Source organism: Ceratotherium simum, chromosome 37, assembly GCF_057802395.1.
Source record: "Ceratotherium simum simum isolate JZ-2026a chromosome 37, ASM5780239v1, whole genome shotgun sequence".
NCBI classification, from domain to species: domain Eukaryota; kingdom Metazoa; phylum Chordata; class Mammalia; order Perissodactyla; family Rhinocerotidae; genus Ceratotherium; species Ceratotherium simum.
In genome coordinates, this window is record NC_141936.1 from 19977314 (window position 1) to 20005024 (window position 27711).

General features: G+C 52.4%; 1 protein-coding gene across 1 annotated transcript; it reads right to left on the reverse strand.

Annotated features, from left to right (window-relative positions):
* Window positions 1–385: 385 nt before the first annotated feature.
* Window positions 386–7421, reverse strand: DES (desmin). The gene is made up of 9 exons (XM_004427596.3): window positions 6772–7421; window positions 5695–5755; window positions 5479–5574; window positions 5167–5328; window positions 4864–4989; window positions 4247–4467; window positions 2932–2975; window positions 1386–1468; window positions 386–1176 (listed from the first exon to the last, which is right to left on the reverse strand). The coding sequence occupies exons 1-9, from the start codon at window positions 7347–7349 to the stop codon at window positions 1135–1137; spliced, it is 1413 nt and encodes a 470-aa protein (XP_004427653.1). The 5' UTR covers window positions 7350–7421; the 3' UTR covers window positions 386–1134.
* Window positions 7422–27711: the final 20290 nt, after the last annotated feature.

Genomic DNA, 27711 nt, shown 5'->3' on the forward strand with positions numbered 1-27711 from the left:
CACTCAGGCAGGTTTAATGGGAAGAGGCTGTAAGCTTCTTCAGGGACGGGACTGGAGGAGCAGCGGTGTCCTTCAAAAGGAGCAGCAGGTGGTGTTCCAGGGCCCTGATGGTCTGTCTGAAGGTGGGGTAGGGGGCCCAAGGGGGCAGTCTCGGAATTGGGCCTAATCAGAGGTATTTGTGGTTCCCCAATAAAAGCCCCCTGTCCGTCCCCCCTCCCCCATATGCCACACACATACAGCAAGGCTGGGAGGCTCTGGCAACAGAAGGGGTGACAGGCCCTGAGGGAAATCTGGCTGGGCAGGAGGGCAGCACACAATCCATCTCAAGGGGCGGTGCGACAGAGGAGACCTGGTAGTTAAGACAGCAGGGGACACGCTAGGCTTGTGCTTCTCTCTTTATTATTTCTGTCCAGAGCCCCTGCAGTGGGGGAGGGGCAGGCACGGGGAGGTGGGCACCCCTCCCACCTGCCTGAGACCGCTCTCTGCCTCTCTCCTCTCCAGCATCTCGCCCACTCTCTCTCCTTCTGAATCTCCTGCTCCCACATCTGGCACCTTCGGGGGTTCCCTCTTGCAGCCCCTGCTTTCTAAGCCCACCTTGCGAAGGTAAGGGACCATGGTGTCAGTTTCAAGCCCCTCAGTCTTCCCAGGGGGCTAGTCCCCCAGTTCCCTGCCCAGTTGCTGAGGAGGCTGCCCGTTCTCTCTCTGACCCTGGCTGGGGAGTAGGGAGTAGGGAGGTCCATGGGGCTCAATCGTGACCCTGCTGGGTCCCAACACCCTGCTCTGGGGCTCTCTCCAAAGCCAGAGGCTAGAGCCCGAGGTCACGGAGCTGGGAGGGGCGGGTCACTGCTCTGCGCTGGTTTCATCCCAGCCCTGCCCAGCACACCCTGAGGGTGGCCGAGCCAGCTCGCTCATTTCCAACATCCAGGACTCACACGGCTGGGGGCTGCCTGTGCCCGGGCAGGGACGGGCCATGTCCCCTTTGGGGACCACGGCGGGGGGGTCGGTGAGCAGGGGTCAGAGGCTGTGAGGGGACACTGTGGCTGGGTGCGGTGCCCTGGGATGAAAGGAGGCTGGTTCAGGAGGCAGTGAGGACAGGGGCGAGGACGGTCTCTGGTGGCAGAGGGGTCTCTGGCTTTAAAGCACCTCGTGCTGCTGCTGTGTGGCCTCACTGACGACCTGGGGAGGAAGAGAAACGCAGTCTGTCCTGGCGCTGGCGGGAGAAGGAGCCACAGTCCTGGGCCACTCCTCAACCCCAGTGGAGCAGGCCCCCTTCCCTGCCAGGCAAGGGCTGGACCAGCACAGCTGGTGGAAGGTACCTGATGACAGCCCCCAAGACACACCCCATAGCCCCCACCAAGGGTGAGGAGACCAGGCAGACCACTCACCTCTCCATCCCGGGTCTCGATGGTCTTGATCATCACTGTCTTCTTGGTATGGACCTCGGAACCCCTCTGCTCAGGGCTTGTTTCTGTAATAGATCCATCCACATGCTCAGCCGGACCAAGTCCAGGCCCAGGCTGCTCTAGGGGCTGGGAGTCCATCCCTGGTCCCATGGGGCAGAGCCTGGAAGACTCCCACCCTCTCAAGATGCACCTGTTACTATTTCAGCAAGATTTGAACCCAGCACCCAGCAGATGGCTCTGCAGACCCCAGGGCTAGTGCCACAGTTGAGATGCACTCAGGAGCCAACAGATGCGCTCCAGGTGTGGGCTAGTTCAGAAGGGCCGGGGCTGCCAGCATTCCTAGTCCCCACACACCTCCTTGCTCCCTCTCCACCCCTGGGCTTCGGGAAAGCCCTACATGAATTTGGACCCTGACCGTTAGAACCCCAAAGCCCGGTCCCAAGGTACTCTTTTGGAGGACCTTCTGGTACCCAGCCCCCTTTAAGACTCTGGATGAGTCACTTGATGTCTTCATGAAAGAGACAGACAGGAGTCAGTCACTGATTCATTGTGCTAGGGGCCAATCACTTGCCCCTCTGTGCCTCAGTTTCCTTACTGTGAAATGGTAACACTGATTCTTGCCCTACTGTGGCCACAGAACTATTCATTTCAAAAAACATTAAGCAGTTTTACATGCAAGGCTCACACTTGGTGTCTGCATAAACTCCTAACTGAAAAGAAAGGTTCTGAGTTTTATACGAAGGGTCAAACTTAGGTCCTTGGTATTATGAGCTTGGTGTTCATGAATCTCCTTAGCGAGCAACCAGCCCGAGCTGAACGTTGTAGCTCGCTGGAGCACAGCGTGTGTTTTTTCCTGATGGAAATGAACATCGAAGATATAAAAGGTTTGATCTAGGAAAGGCGAAGCTGCCAAGGACTCTGACTCGCTTTCCGAATGGATCATTATGGCATGTTTTTCTGCTCTCTGGGGCTAGAAAGCCACTCGATCTGCATATTACTAACGTCAGGATGGCAGCGTGCCCTAGGAGCTCCTTCTTTCCATTGTTTGGCTCTGCTAAGGTTTGGCTTCATTTTTTTAAACGCGTATCCAACATCTTGCTCCAGCAAACTGAAAGAGTTCAACAAGCAGCCAGGGGTGGTGGGGGCGCTTGGCAACTTACCAAACAGACAGTGGGTGGTGGGTGCCTGGTAGCCCAGGGCCTATGGTTCTAGATACCGCCAGGCCCCTTCAGAGTTTAGGTACATCAGGAAACAGAAGCTGTTTGCTGATGCCCAGTATTCCCAGAAAGTGCAGGGGACATGGTCAATACAATACAAGACCACGAAATAAAAGAAAATAAAAAGCTCTCTCTGTCAGAGGTGCCTCTACCTAAACACCCCCATCCACCTGCAGCAGCCCCTCTCTCTTCCCCAGAACCCAGCCCTGTCCCCATGGTTCCATCCTCCCCTCCTGGCTGGCCTGGGGCAGTGCCCATGCTGGACTACTGCCCCCTGCCATCCCAGCCTCCACCTGCCACCACGCACTCACCTCGGAAGTTGAGGGCAGAGAAGGTCTGGATCGGGAGGTTGATCCTGAAAGGGGAGAGACCAAGCCCCCAAAGGGTTAGGACCCTCCATCTCTCCCTGTGACCACCCATCAAAGCTTGCCATGGTCCGCTCTAAACACCATCCTCAGCCGTCCCAGTCCCACTGACCCCAACTCTCCCACTGCCACACTGCTCAGGGCATGGGGCCAAAGGCCACCTCCAGCTGTCCCAGGAACTGTGCCTTCTGGAAGGATCACCCATTCTATCTCTGACCTGCTGGTCTGACACTAGGACCCCCAACCCCACTGCACCCTCCAGTTCACCAGGATTTCCTTCTTGCTCTTGGCACTAAAGTGTGTATCAACAGCAGCTGTGGGTGACACGCATTGTGTGTGCCCACCCTCCAGCCAGGCTGGGAACCTCTGGCCCACCCACGTGAGGGCACGTTCCAGGAGCTGCCATCCTCATTTATGCCTAGTGCTGGGAAAACGACTTTGAAGGGTCATTATATATAGATGTAATTCTACGAAATCTGAACTCATGTTAGTGTAAGTCTACATCTAAATACGTCTGCTGATTTTCTTAAACCTCAGGTATTGTCATTTTTATGAGTATCAATGGACATCATTTTTTCAAGTCACTGACCTGTTTTAAATGGAGGTTAAGTTTACATACAGTGAAATGCACAGATCTTTAGCTTGCAATTCAGCGAGTTCTGATCAATGTCTGCAGCCATGTAACTACCAGTCTAAATCAAGATATAGAACATTTCCATCGCCCAAGAAGGTTCTCTCCAGTTGTATGTTGTTTTCTGTGTCTAGAGGCGAGCTGCTGTGAGCACGTCATTCTGTCTTTCTTACGAGCATGTGCGTGTGTGTGTGTGTGTGTGTGTGCGTGCACCCTCAGTGCCTGAGTCTCTGCACCCTCTCTCGTAGCCAAGGCTCTCTGTCTCTCCCTCTGGCCCTATTTGTCTCTGTCCTTCTTTCCTCATCATTCCCCACTCTGCTCTCATCTCTCTCTTGACTGACAGTAATATTTTATTACAGGTTGCTGCATGTGGTTTTATGGTGCTGGTTCTTAATTTTGAAGGTGGATGAGGGAATACTTAACATTTCTCTTTTTATAAAAGCTATTAATTAAATCACTTTTTACTCAGGTGGCCTTGGTTAATTCTCTGTAATTAGTGGAGTGGTGGTCTCTTGTATAATATTGTTTCCCAATCTTGTTAAGGTGATTCTGAGCCCCCCAGCCCAGGGCAGGAATGGGCCCCTAGCACCCCTCCAGAACCCCACTGCCAGCCTCTGCCTTGCCCCTCACCGGCTCTCCTCGCCCTCCAGCAGCTTCCGGTAGGTGGCAATCTCCACGTCCAGGGCCATCTTGACATTGAGCAGGTCCTGGTACTCGCGCAGGTGGCGGGCCATCTCATCCTTGAGGTGTCGGATTTCCTCCTCCAGGCGTGCGATGTTGTCCTGGTAGCCGCTGGCCTCACTAGCAAAGCGGTCCTCCAGCTCCCGCATCTGCCTCATCAGGGAATCATTCTGCGGGGGAGGGGCGCCCAGGTCAAGGACAGGCTGGGGGTGGGGAGAGACACTAGGGGCCCAGGATGGAGAGAGACACAGCCTCGGGTCTGAGAGGCAGGTCCAAGAGCTGTCAAACTCTCCTGAGCCATGGATCTCTGAACTCAAATGAATCTTACGTGGAAACTCAAAGGACAGAACGGAGAAAGGCAGCATCAATGTTTGGCCTCCCCGCCCCCACACAGGAGCCCCATGATTCCTGAGAGTCCAATGGGATCCACTGTCTGTTTTTACCCCTACGGCAGATTTGAGGAGACAGAGGCCCAGAGAGGATATGTGATGGGCCCGGGGTCCCAGAGAGAGGGTACGAGCTGTGGGCAGGAAGGGCCAGGCCCAGCGAGGCAGGCAGGGACTCACAGTGCCCTTGAGGGCGTCGATCTCACAGGTGTAGGACTGGATCTGGTGTCGGTACTCCATCATCTCCTGCTTGGCCTGGCGCAGCGCATCGTTGTTCTTGTTGGCTGCCTGGGTCAGGTCGGACACCTAAGGGCAGAGAGAGGAGCCCTGAGATGAGGAGGATGCAGGATGCAGGTGGGGTGGGCCAGGGAGCATGGAGACCCCAGGCTCACCCTCCTCCCCATGGAAGGAGCCACAGGAAGCACCTCCAGACCGGGATTGAGGGGGACAGAGGGGCCAGAGACCCCAGGCCAAGCCGCCCACCTTCGACTTGTACCACTCCTCGGCTTCCGAGATGTTCTTAGCCGCGATGGTCTCGTACTGAGCCCGGATGTCCCTTAGGGCGGCAGTGAGGTCTGGCTTGGACATGTCCATCTCCACCTGGACCTGCTGTTCCTGAAGTTGGGCCTGTAGCTCTCGGATCTCCTGCAAGGAGTGGCTGGGCTTCAGAGCCCTTCCAGGCCCCACACAGCACACAGCACCTCACACCCCCCTTCCCAGAGCCTGGCACCACCTCCCTTTCCAACTGCTGTCACGTGAGTCTAAGGACCCCGAGGAGGAAGGCCAAGGGCATACCTCTTCGTGCACTTTCTTAAGGAACGCGATTTCCTCGTTGAGAGATTCGATCCTGCGCTCCAGGTCAATTCTAGCTAGGGTGGCTGCATCCACATCCTGGGAGAGGTCAAGCGAGAGGGACAGGGTCACTGATCACCCAGGCAGGGCAGAGGGAGACCCGGGGCCACACAGAGGGGACAGAGGGATAAGGTGGCCGGGGGACCAAAGAGTGCTCACCGCTCGGAAGGCAGCCAGATTGTTCTCTGCTTCTTCCTTCAGCTGGATCTCCTCTTGCAGCCTGGCCGGAGCAGACAGACAGAAGGACGGACAGTTGGTGGGGATAAAACTCGCAGCGGAGATGACTGGCTGGGGGCTGCCCAGGGAGTGGGCTTAGGATAGAGAGAAGAAGCCTGGCTACTGGGTAGAGACAGGAGTCCCCGCCCACCCAGGGAGGGGACAGGAAGTGGCCCAATTTCTTCCCTGAGGCCACACCCTGGAAGTCTATGCCCCCTCCGGACTGTGACCTCCCTGGGATTAGGAACTGTGTCTATTTTATCCACCTCTGTGTTCCTGGTTCCAGCCCCAGCCTGGCCCACGTAGGTGCCCAATTAGTTTGTGACCTGGGTGGCAGGACGGCGACTCTGCTCACTTGGGCTTTCGGAAGCAGGACGCATGATTGCTTGCTGCCTTTTGTACCGGGAGCCTGGTGGAGCCCACCATCTGGTCCCCCAAGCTTTCTGAGGGCTGCACTCTCCCTCTCTGTTCCTCTAGCTCATCCACTCCCCTTGTGAGATGGCACAGGCTCAGCCAGGCCCTGGGGCCAAGAGCCCCTCTCTACACCCATCCCCAGGGCCTCATCACAGATGAGCTGAGAGCTACTGCTTGGATTCCCCACCCGCTGTCCTTCCCAGCTTGTCCCAGATTTCCTTGTCTCCCATCAACCTCCCCTCTCCCACTGAGGGTACACGGGCCTCCTTCCTCCAGCCGTCTGCCTGCCCGACCCCCATCAACATCACTCAGCATCTTAAGATGCTTTGTAAGGGGGCTGTCCACAGGGTGCCAGGTCTCCCAAGGTCTCCTGTTTCCACCCCATGATGTTCCCAAGAAAACTTCTCCTTTGCAGAGTGGGAGCACAAGGGAGCGACCTGGGGTCCATCTCCCCTCTGGGGGACACAGGTCAATGACCTTGTCCCTGCACGGTGCGGGAGAGGGTTCCTGGCACCGTGGTGAATGACAGCTGCGCCCCAGCGCCCAGGCCCAGCCTCCCGCGCTCAGCCCGTGGAAAGGGGGATCTGGGGGCGCCCGGCGCCTCACTTGGCCTTGAGCCGCTGCAGGTCGTCCAGCAGGTTGTCGCGCTCGACCTCGACGCGGGCGCGCTGGTTGGTGAGCACCTCCACCTGGCGCCGCAGCTCGCGCAGCTCCTCCTCGTAGATCTCGGCCACCCGCGTCGGCTCGCGGCCCTTGAGCCGGTTGACCTCGGCGGCGAGCGCGGCGTTCTGCTGCTCCAAGAAGCGCACCTTCTCGATGTAGTTGGCGAAGCGATCGTTGAGCTCCTGTAGCTCCACCTTCTCGTTGGTGCGCGTGGTCAGGAACTCCTGGTTCACGGCGTCGGCCAGCGAGAAGTCCAGCAGCTCGCCCGCGCCATAGGAGGAGGGCGCGCGGCCCACCCCCAGCCGGCTGGTCCGCAGCGCCCCCAGGCCCCCGGCCCCGCCCGACGTGCGCGACACCTGGTACACGCGGGACGTCACCGAGCTCGAGGAGCCCTTGGAGCCGAAGCCCGCGCGCGGGAACACGGGCGAGCTCAGCGGGGAGCCGAGGCGGAAGCCCGAGGCCCCGCCGAAGGTGCGGCTGTAGGAGGACGTGCGCTGGCTGGACGAGTAGGCCTGGCTCATGGTGGCGGCGCGGGCGAGGCTGGACGGCGCGGAGGAGGCGGCGGGCGGCCGGCTGGAGAGTGGATGCCGAGACGGGATACAGGGCCCCCGGCCGTCCGCGCTATTTGTATCCCTCCTGACATCAGCCCCCGCCGCCCCTCCCCTGACAGCTGCAGGATCCCGCTGTCCTGCCAGGAAAGGGCGGACGCTGGCGTGGGGGCGGGGAGGCCAGCTCCCCCGCAAGAGGCCTGCGCCCCTCGGCTGGCGGGTGGGGGGCCCGTGAGGGGTGTGAGAGAGGCTGATGGACCTAGAAGGGCAGAAGATGGGCGGGCCTGCCAACCCCTTCACCAGGGCAGCCAGCGTGTCTGGAACCTCCCTTTCGGCCCTTGGGGGCCTGCGTCCTCCTGGGGGTGCTCAGGGGAAGCCTCCATTTAGTTTGAGGGTCTCTTGTTTGCTCCAAGGAGAAACTTTGGGTTATTTCCTGAAGGGACAAGGCCTGCTCCCAAGAAAGACACCAAATCGCCTTTTTTCTAAAGATTCTCTGGAAGTGGCAGAAGTTTGAGAGGGCTCGGGCAAAGACCAGGAGTCCCCCAGCCAGGCCTGGAGGAAGAGGGTCTGTAGGCAGGCAGGGAGGGTGGGAGGGTGCCCTGGGGGCAGAGAGGGATGCTGGCCAGAGCTGGTATGTTCTGGTATGTCCAGGCCTGCTCAGATATGTCCACTGACACTTGGGTTCTAGCTCTGTGCCTCAGTTTCCCTCTGGACTAGTGTAGGCCCTTTACCTGCCCCTAGAGGTGAGGATGGGCCCTCAAGTTTATAAACAACAGCGTGATTTCCAGGAAGATTCCGGTGCCCTCTGTTTCCAACTGCTGTATACACTCTAACCCCCATGCCACCAGCTTCACCTGGCTTCTGCCCCCTTGTCCCCACCTCCACCCCGTCTCGGATTCATCCCCCTCCTCACACCACCCACACCCCCACACACCAGGGTTTGTGTTTTGTCAGGAGCCTCTTGTCAACCCAGCCATCTCACTGGCAGCAACAGCTGCCAACCCAAAATACCAGAGCTGGTATTTATAGAGGAGAATGCATGAGGTCCGGGAAACAAGTGCAGAGGAGAGGAGCTCTGGGGGGGTAGGGGCCAGGTACCTGAGGAGGCAGGGGTGTCAGATGGCCGAGGAAGGCTTGGGGTGATTCGTGATTGCACATCCCACCCCTATAATGCTTCAAGCCTCCAGCAGGAATGGAGCCTTGCAGAGGGCTTGCCCGCACCTTCACAGCCCCCTCCTTGGTACAAGGCACTGGCTGACCCCTAAGGACATCCCCACTTCTCCGTGAACACTGGCTGTCTCCCTACACCTCCACATGGCACTCTACAGGCCTCTCTTAGGCCTGACCCTTTTGGAATGCAAATCTCGGAAATAGAGTGCTGGTCTTGCTGTAGCCCTGCCATCACCAGCAGGTTAATTACAAGCAGGCAAGTCCTTCAATGCTCTGTGTCCTCAACAACAAAGTGGGAATGGTCAGCCTTGCCATGTCTACCCTATAAAGGTTTGAAGAGGCTCAGGTAACAATATGCAGGTATCAATACCTTACATATACCGAGCACCCACTGTGTGCCACTCTGCTGAGTACTCCCCACCCATGATCCCCAGTTCCCCCACAACCCATGAGGTGGGGACTAGGATGAGTCCCATTTTGTAGCTCTGGAAGCTGAGGTGGTCTGACTCCAGAGCCCACGCTTTGCCCCCAGGGTGGGTATCAACATGCCAGGTGAACTGTAAGGGGCTGTGCCACTGCTGTCTTTTGAAAGCCCTTTCCCATGAAGTGTCTAATTTTTATCCAACAGAGAAGCGTATGAGGTGGGTGGGGAGTTCCAGATATTCTTATCCAGCCTTGGAGTCAGTGCAAGCTGTTTTGTTCTGGTTATTTTTGTGTCTCGTCTCCCAAACTAGATTGTAGGCTCCTGGAGAATTTTGGCGACCATGTGGATCCTTAGCACATCCCAGGCAGCCCCGTCCTTGTTGTAGTTCAAAGTCAGCTGCAAGCTTTCTTTTCCATCCTCTTATTTTGGTAACAAATGCAACACACACACACAGACCCTGAGTGGACGAGTGGACAAGTGACTCAGCTCCCAGCCGGTCTTATAACTGCATCCCTCTGACTGCAGTGATTGGCTCAAGGGGTGGGGCTGGACCTGAGCAGGGCCAATCAGAGACTTTCCCTGGAATTTATAGATGGAACTGGGTTACTAAACTAGAGCCCGTGGCACCCACGTTTCCTGCTTGCTGGGGAGGTCTTTCTGGAGTAGGAGGAAAGAGAAGCCAACGTGCAAGGAGAAGCAGAGACACCTGGGGAGGAGGAGAATGCCGGGCAGGAAGACCTAAACTCCAGCCCCTGGAGCCCTGGTTCTGCAGCTCCTCCCTCGATTTTGTGAGCTCCACCAGTGTCCCTCCTGGCCCTGGGGCCAATAAACCTTTCCTGTTTTTCACTTAAGGCACTTGGTGTTGGCTTCTGTCACTTGTAGCCCAAACAATCCAGACTAATCTACTGTAGGAGACTGTGTATCCATTTCTTTTTTTTTTTTTTTAGTTTTTTTTAAATTTATTTATTTTTCCCCCAAAGCCCCAGTAGATAGTTGTATGTCATAGTTGCACATCCTTCTAGTTGCTGTATGTGGGACGCGGCCTCAGCATGGCCGGAGAAGCGGTGAGTCGGTGCGCGCCCGGGATCCGAACCCGGGCCGCCAGCATCGGAGTGCGCGCACTTAACCACTAAGCCGCGGGGCCGGCCCTGTGTATCCATTTCTATGATGCTAGGGAAGACAGAACATTTCTGGGACTCATCTCTGTGAACAGTCTCCAGGCCGCATACGGAAATCGCCCTTCCGACTAGCTTGAGGCCTCAGTTTCTTGGTGAAACGAGGCAGAAAACAAATAAATAAATTATGCCATCCATTCTCTAGTCAAAATCAACATCTACCAGACTTGGCTCTGAACCGCTTGGGGTTGTTTCCAAAATTCAGTTCCACCCCTGAGGATTTGCTGCCATGGAGGGCAGCAAAACAACACTCCAGGGCTTGGAAGGCAGGTGGCAGAGGAGCGCTCCAAAACACGTTCCGAACTGGGCAGCACTCTAACTGGAGTAAGAGTTTAGCCTCCCCCAGGGGTTACTTAGAATTGGACACACTAAAAATAATAATAATCTGTCTGGATGGGTAATGTACTTGGTGCAAAATTCAAGAGGTCCCATTCTGTGGGTTGCCTTTTCACTGTTGATCGTATCCTTTGATGCACAAAACTTTTCAAATTTGATGAAGTCCAGTTTATCTATTTTTTCTTTTATTGCCTGTGATTTGGTGTCATATCCAAGAAATCATTGCCAAATCTAATGTCATGAATTTTACCCCTTGTGTTTTCTTCTAAGAGTTTTACAGTTTTATGCCTTTGATCCATTTTGAGTTATTTTTATTTTATTTTATTTTATTTTTTGCTGAGGAAGATCCGCCCTGAGCTAACATCTGTGCCAATCTTCCTCCATTTTGTATTTGGGTCACTGCCACAGCATGGCCACTGACGAGTGGTGTAGGTCCGTGCTGGAGAACTGAACCTGGGCAGCCAAAGCAGAGTGCACTGAACTTAACCACTAGGCCATGGGGCCGGCCCCTTGAGTTAATTTTTTTTTTATTGATGTCATAATAGTTTATAACATTGTGAGATTCCATTTGTACATTATTATTTGTCAGCCACCATATAAATGCGCCCCTTCACCCCTTGTGCTCACCCCCAACCCCCTTCCCCCTGGTAACCACCAAACTGTTCTCTCTGTCCGTGTGTTAGTTTATATTCCACATATGAGAGAGGTCATACAGCATTTGTCTTTCTCTGTCTGGCTTATTTCACTTAACATAAGGTCCATCCATGTTGTTGCAAATGGGACGATTTTGTCTTTTTTTATGGCTGAGTAGTATTCCATTGTATATATATACCACATTTTCTTTATCCAATCATCTGTTGATGGACACTTGGGTTGCTTCCACATCTTGGCTATAGTGAATAATGCTGCAATGAAGATAGGGGTGCATAAGCCTCTTTGGATTGTTGATTTCAAGTTCTTTGGGTAAATACCCAGAAGTGGGATAGCTGGATCATAAGGTATTTCTATTTTTAATATTTTGAGGAATCGCCATACTGTTTTCCATAGAGGCTGCACCAGTTTGCGTTCCCACCAGCAGTGAATTAGGGTTCCCTTTTCTCCACATCCTCTCCAACATTTGTTATTTTTTGTCTTGGTGATTATAGCCATTTTGAGTTAATTTTTATATGTGGTATAAGGTACGAGTCCAACTTCATTCTTTTGCATGTGAATATCCAGTCTTCCCAGCACCATTTGTTGAATGGTCTTGACACTCTTGTTGAAAACCATTTAGCTATATATGTGAGGATTTATTTCTGGGCTCTCCATTCTATTCCATTGGCCTATATATCTGCCTTCATGCCAGTACCACACTGTTTTGATTACTATATCTTTGTAGTAAGTTTTGCAATCAGGAAGTGTGAGTCTTCCAACCTTGTTCTTCTTTTTCAAGATTTTTGGCTATTCAGGGTCGCCTCAGATTCCATATGAATTTCAGGATGGATTTTTCTATTTCTTCAAAAAACGTTTGGATTTGGGATTTTGATAGAGATTGCATTGAATCTGTAGATCACTTTGGGTAGTATTGACAGCTTAAGAACATGAAGTCTTCCAATCAATGAACACAGGATGTCTTTCCATTTATTTGTGCCTTCTTTAATTTATTTCAGCAATGTTTTGTAGTTTTCAATGTACAAGTCTTGTGCCTCCTTGGTTATGTTTATTCCTAAGTATGTGATTCTTTTTGATGCTATTGTAAATGAAACTGATCATGTGGGGTTTTCCCTTCATTCTGTTAATGTGGTGTTTTATGCTGATTGATTTTCCTATGTTGAACCATCCTTGCATTCCAGGAATAAACCCCACTTGTTCATGGTGTATAATCCTTTTAATATGCTGCTGAATTTGTTTTGCTAGTATTTTGTTGAGAATTTGTACATCAATATTCATAAGAGATATAGGTCTCTAGTTTTATTTTCTTGTGTGTCTTTGTCAGGCTTTGGTGTCAGGGTAATGTTGGCCTCATAGAATAAATTGGAAGTATTCCCTCCTCTTCAAATTTTTGGAAGAGTTGGAGAAGGATTGGTGTTAATTCTGAAATGTTTGGTAGAATCCACCAGTGAAGCCATCTGGTCCTGCTCTTTTCTTTCTTGGGAGGTTTTCAGTCATTCTTAATATTCTCATTTGTATTTTACTGTATGGATTTGCCATAACTTTTTTGGCCAATTTTTTATTGATGGACATTTATATTGTTTCCCATCTTTTCCTACTATAAACAATGCTGCTATGAACATCCTTGGGACACATTTTTGAATATATAAATTTTGGTAAGCTGTTTATAAAAAAACCATAACAGTCACATTATTTGATGGTCACATCTCTTACTTGAACTAATTGATATTGGAAATGGGAAGATCCACCAAGACAGACCATTTCATTCAGCATTTGTCAGAAAAAGGGGACAATTTGTAAATTTGTGCATGCGGTATGGTGCCTTGCACAGTGGGTATTATCAGTACATTTTGTTGAATCAATCAAAGAAGTCAGTTCTGCTTTTGCTTGAAATCTTCCCAGATTACTCTGACCTTGGAGAGTCTTGGAAACTTAAGGATGGAGGTAACTTCATAGGTCACAAGGTCAACCAGTCCAATGCCCCACTTCTCAGTTAAGGTTGAAATCTTCTCTGCTGTGTCTCCAGCAAGCACTGCTCCAGCTTGAATCTCTCCACTTCCTGGGAACTCAGAGTCTCCAGGCAGCCCATTCCATTCCACAGAGAGTCATTGGGTACCTAATACGACTCTGTCCTGGGACAGTGGGTGGCTCTGCTGTTAGAAAACATTTCCCTATATTTGAACATGCGTTGTGTGTCTCTGCTCTGCCGCTGATTCTAACCTGGAAGAAGAAAAACCCCACTTTCACAGAGCTGCTCCTCAAATATTTGGGGACAGTGCTCATGACTTTTGGAGACTGCCTGTTTCACCATCCCCAGTTTCTCCCCCTTCCATGAACTACTGAATCAGCAAAACCCAAACTCATCATGGCCTCCAAGTCCCCAAGGACTAGCCCTGCCCACCTTGCCAACCTCAGCTCACTCACCTCTCGTTTGGGCGCACCTCACTTAGCCCCACTGTCCTGTTTTCTGTGGGGTGACACTGCCAAGCTCTTTCCAGCTTCCAGACCTTTGCATCTGCTGCTTCCTGCCCTCCCCTAAGCTCAGTGTTTGGAGGGCTTATGGCTGCCTAGGAAGATCTCTGAACGTCACAGAGGACTCCCTGGAAGACAAGGGCCCTGGCTACTCATAGGACGTCCCTGATCCCATGGATGGCATGGATCAGGGGCAGGTGGCCAGCATGGGTGGATGGCTGGGGTGGGGACACTGCTGTGGCCAGTATAAGGCATTTGGATTGAGGAAAAACTGAAAGAGGTCCAAAAGGAGAGAACCAGGGCTCTTCCACCGTGCCCTGTCTGGGAGCTCCTCACCTACCCCAGGTCTACCCCAGGAGCCCAGGTGTGAGACAGGGCTGAGCCTCCCCATGGTGTGCCCTCCCTCCACCCCCTGACCCCCACCTCCAAGGTTGCCCTCTGCCCCTTTCTCCAGGCCCATCTTCCTCCTCTTTCTGTTTCCCAGCCGACGACCTCGTGCTTCCATCCTGAGCTGGGTTGGGCCAGGAGGAGGCAGCCATTGCATGAGAGCCCTGGGGACAGTGTGGCAGGTATGAACTCTGGGGCCCTGGCTCTTGCCTCAGCTTTGGCACTTCATGGGGAGGTAGGAGGCCCAAGCATGGGGGGTGCTCAACCCCGGGGGGTTCACCAGTTAACCATCTGTGCCACCTGGGTAAGTCCCGTTTCCTCCCTGGCCCTGTCAGGACAGGTCATCTCTGAAGTCCCCTCAGCTTCCGACATTTTAAGTCCCTCGGCCCATGGGCTGGGAACATCGAGTGGTCCCCAGCTGAGCCCTTGCTCTCTGGTGCCTGCCTCCTCAGTGCTCTCAGAGGCCCCTCCCAACAACAGCCTCCTCCCGGGCTGCCCCCAACCCCATCCACCTTCCTCTCAGCTGTAGTGGCTGCTTAACCTCCATGGGCTGCCGAGGAGCCGGGAGTGACTGTAAAAGGGAAGGAATGTCCAGAGGCGATTGTTTCTTCCTGATATCACCCGGGGCGGGGGGGAGGTTGAGTTGGGGGGCCCAGCGGGTACGATGGGTGGCGTCAGGATTGTCCCTGGAACTCTTCTCCCTCGTGCTAAACTGCCCCCCCTTCCCAGGCTCAGCCAGCAATCCACCCCTCTCATCCACCACCCTCCTCCTCTTGTTGGTTTCAGAACTTCAGGCCTCTACCAACTCTCTCCACCTCCTGACCTAGACCCTTTCCTGGGCCCCTTCCTTCACTGCCTGCCCCCTCCCCAGGAGCCCTCCTCCACCTCCTCTTCATCACCCCCACACCCCTGACCTAGCTCCTTCTCCGGGGAGGCCCCACAGCCAGGCTCCTGCCCCACGCTCCTTTTACAGACATGGAGCGCTGCGGGTTTTCTGCCAAAGTAGGAGAAGTCTGGGGCTCATCTCACCTCCTCCCAGCCCCCAACTTCTACCAAATAGGACGTCTGGAAGGCTGGGGAGGAGGGGGGAGGGAGGAGGAGGAAGCTGACCCTCCAATGGGAGGAGCTAATGAGACGGTGGCGGTGAAAGTGCCTACGGCTCTGAGCATCCTGTAAATTTCAGGTGTTGCTCACATCAGTAAGAGATGGGGGCGGGGAGAATGGGGACAGAAGTCAAGTTGAGGAAAAGGAGGGGGTCTTGGTAGCATTAAGGGAAGGTCCCCGGGGAAGGCATCCTGATGTGGTGGGGGCAGCATATGGCTGGGAGTCTGGAGGCTGGAGAAGCTGTGTGACATTGGACTGGTCATGTCCCTTCTCTGGGTCTCAGTTTCTCCTTGCTTAAAATGAAACACCCCGGACATCCCTCCCTGCTGTGACCCCAAGGAAAGGAATGACAGAGGGTTTTTTCTTGCGAATCAAAGCTTTGGTGCCTCCCTGATCAGCCTTGTCGAAGCCGCTCTGCTCACCCCAGACTCACCGTGAAGCGGGACCCAGATCATTGCGCATGCCCAGAACAGCCCCAATCCCACCCTGCGTTGATGAGATGGGGCTACACCTGCTACAGAAACAGCCTCGGCTTCCCCCTCAGAGACACGGTCTCCCTCCCCGGGGTTCGTTCGGACTGCCAGGCTCTCCCCTCTTCCCTCTCCCCAGGCTTCCGTCCCCACCACGTGAGCACTTGGTCCTGCCCAACAAAACATGTGCAGCCCCCCGCCCGCTTATGGGCTCTCAGAGTCCCAACTGTCCCCACACATCTCTCCCCTCAGCACGTCCGGCCACCTCCCCACAGTCCCAGCGGTGGGTAGAGGAGACCCCTGAACTGCTCTAATCCCACCCAGTCCTGAGCCATTTCCTGAAGAGACAGAGACCCAAGGCAGCAGAACCCCCTTCCCCCAACACATGTGCGCCTCCCCCACAGCTGAAACCCCCAAGGAGAACAGGGAGAAAATTCTCTTTGACCAGAGTCGGGTGTATCTGGGGGGAAGAGGGGAAGGGGTGCCTGAACTGGGGTGGGAGGGTGTGAGGGGGAGTCAGGAGCAGCCGAGATGGTGCAGGATGCTCCAACCTCGTGGAAGGAGAGGTCACGGGCTTCTTCACCCCCGCCACGGACTCGCACCCTAGATAGCCTCTCGAGGCCTAACTCTAATCCCTCTGCTGAAATGGAAGCAAGCCCCTTCTCTCTCAGACCTTAACTCAGAGAGAAAAGCAGCTTCTTCTCTTGCCCAGGTTTCTCTGTCACATCTTAGTCCCATCACTCAGCTCTCTCATCTCCCTAATTTATCCCCATTCCTTTCATCTTTCCTCATAGGCTTTTTTGGTTTCAGCCCCTCCAGTTTGGTCATATCCCTGCTGTGCTGGGCCCTTTCCAGGTTTCCTATGTCCCTCTGAGGCTGTGGAGTGCTTTAAACAGGGCCTGAGCAGGCTGGCAATGACCTCACAAGGCCACTATGCACAGTTGCTATCTATAGCCTTATAGGATCATCCTCCTCTTCCTCTCACTAGCTGAGTCACAGTCAGCTTGGGGTCTACTCAGACCCCAGGGCCTTCTCTGGCAGTCCAGACCACAGCCCACCAGAGCACCTTGAGCTGTTCTTGCTGTTGGGTGGGATGCTTTATTCTCCAAACCATCCAGGTACACAATGAAAGTGAGTCTTGGGTTCCAGAAGACACCCCTTCTTGGGCCCTCAGTGTTTTGATAGCCCCAGTCCTTCATCCTGCTATCTTCTCACACCTGTCCAGATAACCAGTCAATGCCCTAAGTCCCACTGGACTCCACAGAGCTATGGGCAAGGGGAGGGATTCAGGGAGCAGCTGCTGGGCCACTGCCTGGCTCTACTACTCTTGGGTGAGTTACTCACCTCTCTGAGCCTCAGTTTCCTCATCTATAAAGTGGTAATGACAGTATAGAGTTTGGGGGAAGATTAAATGAGAAATTGTCTGTAAAGCACTGAGCACAGTGCCTGGCACACAGGAAGCACTCAGCGAGCGCCGGTCATTACTAGTATTTTATCCTTTGACCCATAAGGAAACTGGTTCGCGGAGGTCCAGGGACCGCTTGAATCCTTGCTTGAGATCAGCAGGTGCAGGGCCGAGACTCATCTCCAGGACTGCCTAACTCTGGAGCTCTCACTCCAGAGCTCTCTATCAGAGGCTTTCCTGTTTTTGATAATAACATAGCTACCACTTATTGAGCACCTACTGTATACTAGGTACAGTATTCTGGTCACCTGCCATATAAAATCACTGTATTTCTAATCTTCACAACACTAGGAAATAACTGTTATCCTCATTTTACAGTTATGGGTACTAGGCTCAGAGAGGTTAGGTAAGTTCCCTAAGGTTGCACAGCAAGTAAAAACAAAGTCTGGATTTGAACTTTAGTCAGTGGCTCCTAGAAGCCCAGCTCGTTTCTCTATGTGGTCTCTAAGGCCCTGCCCTAGATCCACTGGCAGGCTCAGCCCTAGGTCCTTCCCCTTTTAACTCAGCCCTGTCCGGGGATCTCCGCTGAAAAGCCCCTGGTCCAGCAGTGGGCAAGTCCCTCCCAACTTTCTGCCCTGCTCCTCTTCCCAACCCACTGCCCTCCAGAGACGGGGCTGGGCTTGGAGGGGGCAGGTTGCTAGGAGTCAGGCCCCATCAGCAGAGGAGTGTGGTCTTCATCCCACGGACCTGGGGGTGGGGGATCCTGAAGATTTCCTATCTGGGGAATAAGAGGCCAGTGGGGGCTGCTCCGCCCTGGCCATCCTCAGGCCAGCCAGGCCCTGGGGCTCCCCTGCAGGCTGGGGAGGCTCCCCAGAGTGCACCCTGGCCCCAGACTGCCCCCAACTGGCCTTGGAGCAGCCACCATCAGTAGCATCCACAGTTCTGTCCTGGAGAGGCTGCCCAGAGGACTTGATCCTGCGGCCTCAAGGTTGGAATGAAACCTGGGGCCCGCTGTCAGCTGCTGGGGATTCCCACTGCCCCAGGTCCCGAGCCCCAGAGCCACCTGGAGATGTCCCAGATACATTCCCCTTCCCAATTTTAAAGATCCCGAGAGATATAATTTGTTGACAACAGCGCTGGAGATTTTTCTCCCCACCCACAGCAGTCAGAACCCTATCCCCCAACCATCTCAAGGAGCCCTCCTGATGTCCCCCTTCATCCTCAGAGATGGGCCGGGCTCTCCCTCCGTCCTCTCCCAGGCTCCCCAGCCACCCTGGGCACCAGAATAGCCCACTGACCACCTGCCCTGGGGGCCGGGAGGGGCCACAGCCGGTGCTGCCACTCAGGCTGGGGGAGGGGGTGGGAAAGGGGGGGTGCTGGGACAGTGGGAGGGCGCTCCAGGGCCCCTGGATGGTCCCAGCTGCTCCTCTGTGTTGTGCAAAGAGCTCCCCGCCAACACCCTACAAGCAACGGTGCCCCCTGCTTCCCAGCCAAGGCAGGCAGCCCCAGACACCCTCCCGGGATGGGGCTCAGGCTGAGTCTCCACCCCCAACTTCTTCCCCCTCTCAGTCTCTGTCCCCACGTTTCCCCTTCTCTGGCCTCGGCCCCCTTCCCTTCTTCTCCAGCTCAGTGCTCTTCCCATCTCCCCCCCACCTCCCAGTCCCCCTAACACATTTCTACCTCTAGGTCTGTCTCCACCATGGTCTCCGCCCCACTCTGGTCTCTGGGTCTCTGCCCCCCTCCCCCAGCTCCATCTAAGTGAGGACGCCCTTGCTGGGTGACCCCACATTCCTGCCTGGCTGGGGTCAGGAGGGCTTCCTGCTGGTGTGGGATCCCTGCCCCCAGCCTTAGTTCCCGGCAGCCCTTGCTGGCCTCCAGCAGCTGGCCCTCTGCCTTTCCTATTTGGACACCTCCCCCAGCCCCAGGCCCGATTTAGCTCCTTTAATCTTCACTGTCATCCAATCGGGCCATTTCCTGGGCACACGCTGCCCTTTCCAAACTGCCAGTCCCTGGAGAGGGGCGAAGGCAGGGTGGCCTCAGCTCTTCCCTCACCGGAGCACCCCCACCTATCCCAGGCCCCGCTGCGGTACCCTTCTCCTTTCTCCCACCCCAAGGAGGCCCCAGGGAGCTCTGGCTGTGCGGGCCTCTGCCATCTGGCCTCCATGTAGCCCAGGCCTGAGACAATCCTGACTCCTCATCTCATGCTTCCCCACCTCTGGGCTTCACCAGTGCTAGTCCCTATGCCTGGAACACCCTCTCCTCCACAGTGCATTTCTTCCGGTGGAACTCTTACCCCCTCCCCTCTCGAGGCCAGCTCCAGCCAGATTCCCCAAATTCCACAGTGCAGACTCTGGAGCCAGACCGCCTGGGTCCTGGGTCCCTATTCCCGGCTCTGCCTCTTACCAGCTGTGTGACTTTGGACTGGTTGCTTCCCTCTCTGTGTCTCCATTTCCCCATCTGTAAATGGGGATCGTAACAGTGCAGGCCTCAGAGGGTGGCTGTGAGGATGAATTGAGTTACTTGATGTAAAGTGCTTAGAACATTCTGGGTAGATAGTGAGCGCTATTTAAGTGTTAAATGAAAATTATCTTTTCCTGCCTTGTATTACAATGACTTTATTTACTCCCAGTGAAGACACTATGATTTGTGAAACACTTCATTTATTTAATGACACCATTTCTGGGGGGAAAAAAGGAAACATTACCACAGGAAATGTACAAATTGTAAGCCATCGTCCAATTTTATATATGTGTAAATTATTCAGTAACAATATTGTGTAGCATACTGGTCTCTTCATTTCTATCCAGACAGCCCCCTTTTCAGCTTCGTGTGTATTCACTGTTTATGGTCGGTGCCCAAGGGCTTGAGTTCAAGTCCTTCCTCCCAAACTGTATTTAGCTAAGTGAGTTTAGCCTAAGTTCTTTGGTTCCTTTAAGCCTCGGTTTTTCCTAAATAGCCAAGGTAACTCACAACAGTTGTAGTGAATATTAAATGAGACAATATATATTTAAGGCGTTTAGTGCTTTATTGCATACTCAACACAGCAGAGCTATCATTACTGTGATGATTTAAAAACGTTTGTTGAATTGACTCAGGGATCGTCCAAGATGTGGGAAGTGGTGGAGAGCTGGTAGTTCATGGTCGAAGTGCCCTCCAGTGGCCATATGGAGAAACTGCAGGCTTCCCGATGCGCTTGGGGAGTCCTTCCCTTGCTGGTCCAGGAACCAACTCAGCCACCCCCACCCCCAGGCCAAGCTTATCCAACCCTCCAGGAATTCTTCACATGATCTTTCCTTTTACAGAGGCTTTAAGGGGCTTTTAAAAAGTACTTAATAGGATAAGGGACTAGGGGCAGAACTTTAGCCCAGTATGGCTACAGCCGGGACATACACTCTCTCAGAGCCCAGGGGCCCAGGGCCGTGTGGCAGGGACGTAGGATGGTAGGGTGCTGTGTGCTGGGCGTCAGTCTCCTCTGACCTGGACACAGGGATCTGGCTTCTGTGCTTTGCCAGATTTGTCACTTATTCACCCATGCACCCTTCCTCTCTTCCTCCCTTCCTTCCTTTTCTTCCTCCACCCATCAATATTTATCGAACACTGACTGTTACCAAGCCTCACATCCCAGGTGCTGGGGGTTAAAAAGATCAATCTAACACAGACACAAACACCGCCGCCAAGAGTTGCTCACAATGTCCCAGACGCCACACGCAGAGTTAATCCCTGCGTTTGAGTGTTTATGGCTTCTCTGTGCGGCCGAGTGGGAGGGCAGCAGCAGAACATCAGATGCAGGCTGCCTGACTTCCCCCCGGTGAAATGTGTCCACGGTGGAAGCTTTGTCTGGCCAGGTTAGGGGCTGACTTCCTCCGGGGCCGGACTGCTCCTCTGAGAAATGCTCCCCATCTCAAACATGGAGCAGCCCCCAGCTCCGCCTGCATTGGAGTCCCAGATCCCCCCTCCCCTCCCCCACTACTGCCCTTTGCCCAGGGCCCAGGGGTGGGAGTCAGGCAAGGGTGATGTGTTTTTAACCCACCTTTGCAAGGAATGGCCTGGGTAGGGATTTTACTTAGCTGATACTTAGCATCTAAACCCAGCTCACTGGCCAACTCCCCATTGTCCAGGATTGAGAAAAAGGAGCCTTACTCTAAAGACACTACATGGGAGGGTGGCTGGAGGTACCTAGGGTCCATCTTTTTGGAAGATGCAGGAGGGGGAGGAACGGCTGGGTGAGTGATGGGTGCATTGTTCTTGGGCCTCTGTTGCCTCCTTGAGCTGCCATCCTCCCTCCTTCCCTTCATGATCACACTTCTCAAATGTCCTCCCATCCCTTCCTCAGCAACCCCTTGCTTGCTCTTAATTGTTCCATTTCCTCAGAATTCTTCCCAGCTACACAGTCTACTGGTCCCTCACTGGGTCCCCTCACCTCCTAGACCAGTGCTGTCTAACAGAGACATAATGGGAGCCACATATGTCATTTCAAATGTTCTAATAACCACATTTTATAATTTTTTTAATTAATTTATTTTTCCCCCCAAAGCCCCAGTAGATAGTTGTACGTCATAGCTGCACATCCTTCTAGTTGCTGTACGTGGGACACAACCTCAGCATGGCCGGAGAAGCGGTGCGTCGGTGCACGCCCGGGATCAGAACCCGGGCCGCCAGCAGCGGAGCGCATGCACTTAACCGCTAAGCCACGGGGCCGGCCCAATAACCACATTTTAAAAAGGCAAAAGAAACAAGTGAGATTAATTTTAATAATATAGTATATTTAACCCAATGTATCAAAAATATTATCATTTCAACATGTAATCAATATTTAAAAATTGAGGTAGGGCTGGCCTGGTGGTATAGTGGTTGGGTTCTCACGCTCAGCTTTGGTGGCCCGGGGTTCGCAGGTTCACAGGTTCGCATCCCAGGCACGGACATACATGCTGCTTATCAAGCCATGCTGTGGCAGGTGTCCCACATGAAACAGAGGAAGATGGGCACAAAAGTTAGCTCAGGGCCAATCTTCCTCAGCAAAAAGAGAAGGATTGGCAACAGCGGTTAGATCAGGGCTAATCTTCCTCACACACACACACAAAATTGAGATATATTAGATATTTATCTCCGTAATCCCGTGTGTACATTATTTTATGTTTAGCCCCTCTCAATTGGGACTAGCCACATTGCAAGTGCTCAATAGCCACATGTGGCTGCTGGCTACTGTATTGGGCAGCGCCGTTCTGGAACCTTCATTCACTACGTGGCATACGCGTTTCCACTATGGGTGGTTAATCATCTCATCCCCACGTGTCCTGTCTCCCCAGGGAGATTAGAAGCCCCCGGTCACAGTCTTCATTTCATTCATCCCTGTGTCTCCCGTGGCACCTTAAAGGTGTACACCACACTCCACAGGCCCTGCAAGCATATTGTGGATGGGAGTGAGCGCTGGGGATTGATTTTTTGTGGTTTAGTTATGGCTGTAAATGGTGTTTTATAGATTGCTTCTACAGATGCACCCTGCTGCAATATTAGCAGAAACAAGCAGCCGTGGCTGTCAGCACAGGCAGAGGCCTCGGGGCAGATGGGGCTCCCTGACTCAGGCAGGGGAAATCCTGCCCGAGCACACACCATTTCTCTGGCTGAAGAGCCTGTCATTGTCACCGCGCGTTCCTCCCTGCAACCCCGTCTCCGTTAGACCTCAGATACAGCCCTTGTCGGGGTGCGTTACATGAAGGATGTGTCTCCACATCCTACCACCAAGCTGGGAGCTCCTCGGGGCAGAAAAGGAGTTACTTAGGTCGACAAGAGCCTGGCCCACAACAGATGCACAAAGCATGCTTATCGAATGAATAAATGAATGGACAGCTGGGGCCGGCAAAGCCTCTCATTCACGTGTTCATGCAATCAGAAAATCTTTACTGAGCACTTATGATGTGTCAGGCACTGTGGTGGCACTGGGGGTTCTGCAGGGAGCAAGGCAGACATGGGCTGTGCCCTCTGGAGCTCCCCATCTCGAGGGGAAACAGACGATAAACAAGTAAATACACAAGTAAGATAATTAGCACACTGAGCAGGGAAGGAAACAAAGGGCCGAGATGGGGAATGAGGGTGGGGTTCTTCCAGTAAAGAAGAAAGTCGACACCTGTAACCTCCTGGAATACGGGACACCCTTCCCCTCCCTCCGCGCCCCATGTCATCATTTAGACATTGGCCTCAATAGGCCAGCCTAAGGCTCAGGTACTGTGAGGATGTTACTGTCTCAAATGCATTGATGATGTCATAATGGGCCTTGTGGGATGGATGAGGACCCTGCAAGTTGGAGCAGAGCGGCCGAGGCAGGGGGAGGAGCGGGCAAAAAAAGGCAGTAGGTCCAGGTGGTCGGTGTCCACTCGGCCTCTGACATACGCAGCCTGGCTTGGGAGGAGGACAGCAGATCACCATGGCCCTCAGCCTCTCGGCCACATCCCTTCCCAGCAACTGGCTCCCAGGCTACCCAGAGGTAAGGGGTCTGTCTCTAGGTCTGTCTTTGGTGGGAGTGTCCCAGCCAGTGCAGAAAGCCAACCTGTGTGTCTTGCACTGTCATAGGAATTACGGGGATAAAAAGATGATCAAGGGGCTGGCCCCGTGGCCTAGTGGTTAAGTCCAGTGGGCTACGTTTTGGCGGCCTGGGTTTGGTTCCCAGGCCCGGACCTACACCACACATCGGCAGCCATGCTGTGGCGGTGACCCACATACAAAATAGAGGAAGATGGGCACAGATGTTAGCTCAGGGCAAATCTTCCTGAGCAAACGAAAAAAAAAAGATGATGGAGATATGACGCCTGCCCTCAAGTTACTGACAAATTAGACCTTGAGCATGTGGCTTACCAGAACAATACTCATTATCCTCTTGGCTAATTTTGGAGGAGTGGTGTGCTAAGCATGGATGGAACCACTCCCAACAGCCGTATCTGGTTCCCTAGCTTCTCTCCCTGTGGCCCCCCAACACGGCACTGAGATCAAGGGCAGCCTACTCACTGGCACTAACGTTTTTGAGAATCTAGATTAGCGCTTCTCAGGGTGGTCTACGGATAGCTGAATTATTTGCAGCATGGGTTAAAAATGCACATCCCTGGGCCTTGGCCCAAACCTTCCAAAGCAGAATTTTCAAGTGTGGGGCTCCTGAATCTGCATTTTTAAAAGTACTCTAGAGAATTTTTATCCTAAGAACTGCCCTAGTGTTTAAACACTTACCAGGGGTCCCAGTCCCATGTCTGGTTGGCCCAGTGGGTGGGTTTCTCTGTCTGCGATGGGTGTTGGCTTTGATATTTTTATTACTGATGAAAAGCCACGATTCATAGGCTGCTGGTGTCCAGCTGTCAGCTTGGAAGGAATCAGAAGCCACTGAGAACAGAATTTTCTATCTTTTCAACCCATCTATAAAATGCTTACCTGAGCAGACACTGTTTAAAGGCCATTAAAATACCAGACACAGAATAACCCAGTCCCTGCAACTTTATAGACATATTTACTCAAACCCAAGTGCTTGCGAAGAGTAAATAAAAGGGAAGCAAAATGAGCGAGCAACCCTAGAAATACGAACTGACAGTAAACAGCCCCGTTCACTAAAATAAACAGCATAAATCCAGCGAGGATTAAATGACCTCTAGTCAGACAGGCTCGGAGCCAGAAATGCCCCATCTTGGCTTCCGGAGGAAGGAGAGGTGAGGAGCTGTCCCTGCCACCTGGGGGCACACGCCAGGATCTCCACCTTGGGAGGTCAGGGCCAGGCCTGCAAGGACTTCCCCTTTGTGGGTGTGAGTGCTGCCTAGACCTCCCCGGCAGCCTACCACAGGGCCTGAAAATCTCTAAGATTAAAGATCAAGAGGGGCCGCCCAGTAACGTGGTGATTAAGTTCCAGTGCTCTCTGCTTCGGCAGCCTGAGTTCGCGGGTTCGGATCCCGGACATGGACCTATACCACTTGTCAGCCATGCTGTTATTACTGATATCTTCCCCCATTTCACAGATGAGGAAACTGAGGCTCAAAGTGGTATGATGGTAAATGTTTAACAATTAGCTCTCTGGAAGGAAAAAGAAAAAGAGCCCTGATTTGTGGTGTTTGCCAATCTCGGTAGTGGAAATACTCCCAGGCCAGTTTCAAGCTACAAGGCTCATATCGTTGAACGTCGAATTGGGAAGAGATGGGAGTGGGAGCTGGCTGCAGCACCCCACTGCACGCATGGCCCACAGCTAGTTGATGGAGGAGCCAGGACTTGAACCAGAGTGTGTCTGGTCCCAAGCCCACATGCATAACCACTTTGTTATCCCGTCAACAACTACACAAGATCCTCGACATTTCAGAGGGAAACATCTTAAGACCTTTGCGAAGTGCCAATTTTACAATCCTCCATAAAACCCCCAAGGTTAATCACCAGCACTTCCCTATATCTCTGTTTTTATCACCAACAGGAGCACGTGGTTTTTTTTGGACGGCCAATGAAAAAAACTTTTTTTTTGGAAATAACTATACAGTCACAGGAGGTTGCAAAAAGAGTACAGAGAAGTCCTGTGTACCCTTCACTCAGTTTCCCCTAAAGGTTACATCTCCATAACTACAGCCCAATATCCCAACCAGGCAATGGACGTTGGTGAAATGTGTGTGGATAGTTCTATGCCATGTTATCCAGAATTGTGAGATTTAGCAAAGAAAAATACAGGACACAGTTAAATTTTAAGTGTAAATATATCCTGTGCAATATTTGGGGCATGTACTGTACTTATAATACTTAGAAATTATTCTTTATTTATCTGAAATTCCAATATAACTGGGTGTCCTGTATTTTAGCTGGCAACCCTAATTTTATCACAGGTGTAGAATCATGCAACCACCACCGTAATCAAGATAGAGAACTATTCCAGAACCACAGCGATGTTCCCTGTCCTACTCCTTTTAGAGTCACACCCAGCCCTTCCTCCACCCTCCCGAGGCCTTGGCAACCACGAATCTGTTCTCTATCTCTAGAATTTTGTTCTTTTTTTCATGCAATATAATACTTGTGGGATCCATCCACATTGTGGCAATTATCAATAGTTTGTTCCTTTTTATTGCTGGACAGTATTCGATGAGGGCCATTTTCTCACAAAGAACAATTATTATTATTTTATTTATTTATTTATTTATTTATTTATTGCTGAGGAAGATTCACCCTGAGCTAACATCTGTGCCCAACCTCCTCTATTTTGTATGTACGTCGCCACCACAGCCTGGCGGACGAGTAGTGTAGGCCCGCACCCAGGATCCGAATCCTCGAACCCAGGCCGCCGAACTGGAGCATGCCGAACTTAATCACTAGGCCACGAGGCTGGCCCCAAGAACAATTATTTTTTAAAATTTCATTCATTCAATAAATATTTATTGAACATCTACCATATGCCAGGTGCAGACACGGAGCAAGCAAGGAGCTAGTTGCAGTCAGGGTTGGGGTTCTTGCCAGGCAAGTAAGCAAATCCAGACTGGGCAAGGGATTCGAAGGCATACTCAAGGGACTCCATTATAAGGATGGAGCACAGGATTAATGCTGGGTAGGAGGGAAATGGAGACGAGACAGGTAAGGAAAAGGAAAAAGACAGGATCAATAGTTCGTAGTTCTGTCTAGGTGAACCATTAATGGAGTTGGTTTCCCTATCTCCTTCCCAGTTTCTTTTTTGTTTAAATATCAACATCAAAAGAAACATTCCATCCTCTTCCCCCTTCCACATGAAGACACAATTTCCACAGTAGAAGGTAACAGAGCTTTACGTGGGCATTTTTTATCTGAAGCCTTTAGGGTTAGATGCTAATCAACAAATCCTTACTCACTCAGGGTACAGAAGAAAACAAAATTATGGTCACAAAGTACTTACAGATCATCTTTCCACTTGTTACTTTTTAAATTTACTTATTTCGTTCTTAAAAGTAGGTAAAACGTGTACATAGAAAAAAATTCAAAAAGTGCAAAAGGATTTATAGGAGAAGGAAGTGTTCCTTCCACCCCAGACCGTCAGCCACCCCATTTCTCCTTCCCAGAGTCAGTTACCATGTTCTTGTGACTGCCGACATATTTTAAACATATAAGTATATTTGTGTGTGCATCTGAGTGTTTACACACACAAATGGCAGCATACCTGCTAGTCTGCACATTATTTTTTCACTTACTAGTGTTATCCTGGAAGTTATTCCCTATCAGTACCTATAGAGGTGCTTCATTCTCTTTAACCATATAAAGTACTTTTTAAGCCTCTCTCCTAGAACATAATTGGTTGGAAATTATAATCTTCCTGAGCTACTTGCCTCGAGGCATCCTGGAACTTGTAGTCCTTGATCAGTTGAGTCTTGCACGGAAAACAGGACTTGAGCAGAAGACGTGTTGGAAACTAAAGTACCCTTCCAACAACACTGTAAGAGGACACATGGTACCGTGTTATGCACGTTCCTACCGTTATACCTGGAAGCAAATTATTTATTCATTTAAACAACCAACACATCTACCAGCAATGAGATACCCAGAGCTCTCTTGGCATCAGGAAATCAAGATCATCTGATTCAGCCCCTCTCTAAATGCACCTATTTTAGCAGACAGGGGCAGGACACACACACACACGCACGCGGGCACACACACTCCACAATAAATGAATAATGATAGCATTATAAACACAGCTAAGGACAGGTAGGGAAGCTTTTCTCGGGAGGCTGAGGGCAAGAATGATCCTCAGAAACTTTTTTTGGATAGCTAAGTTCCC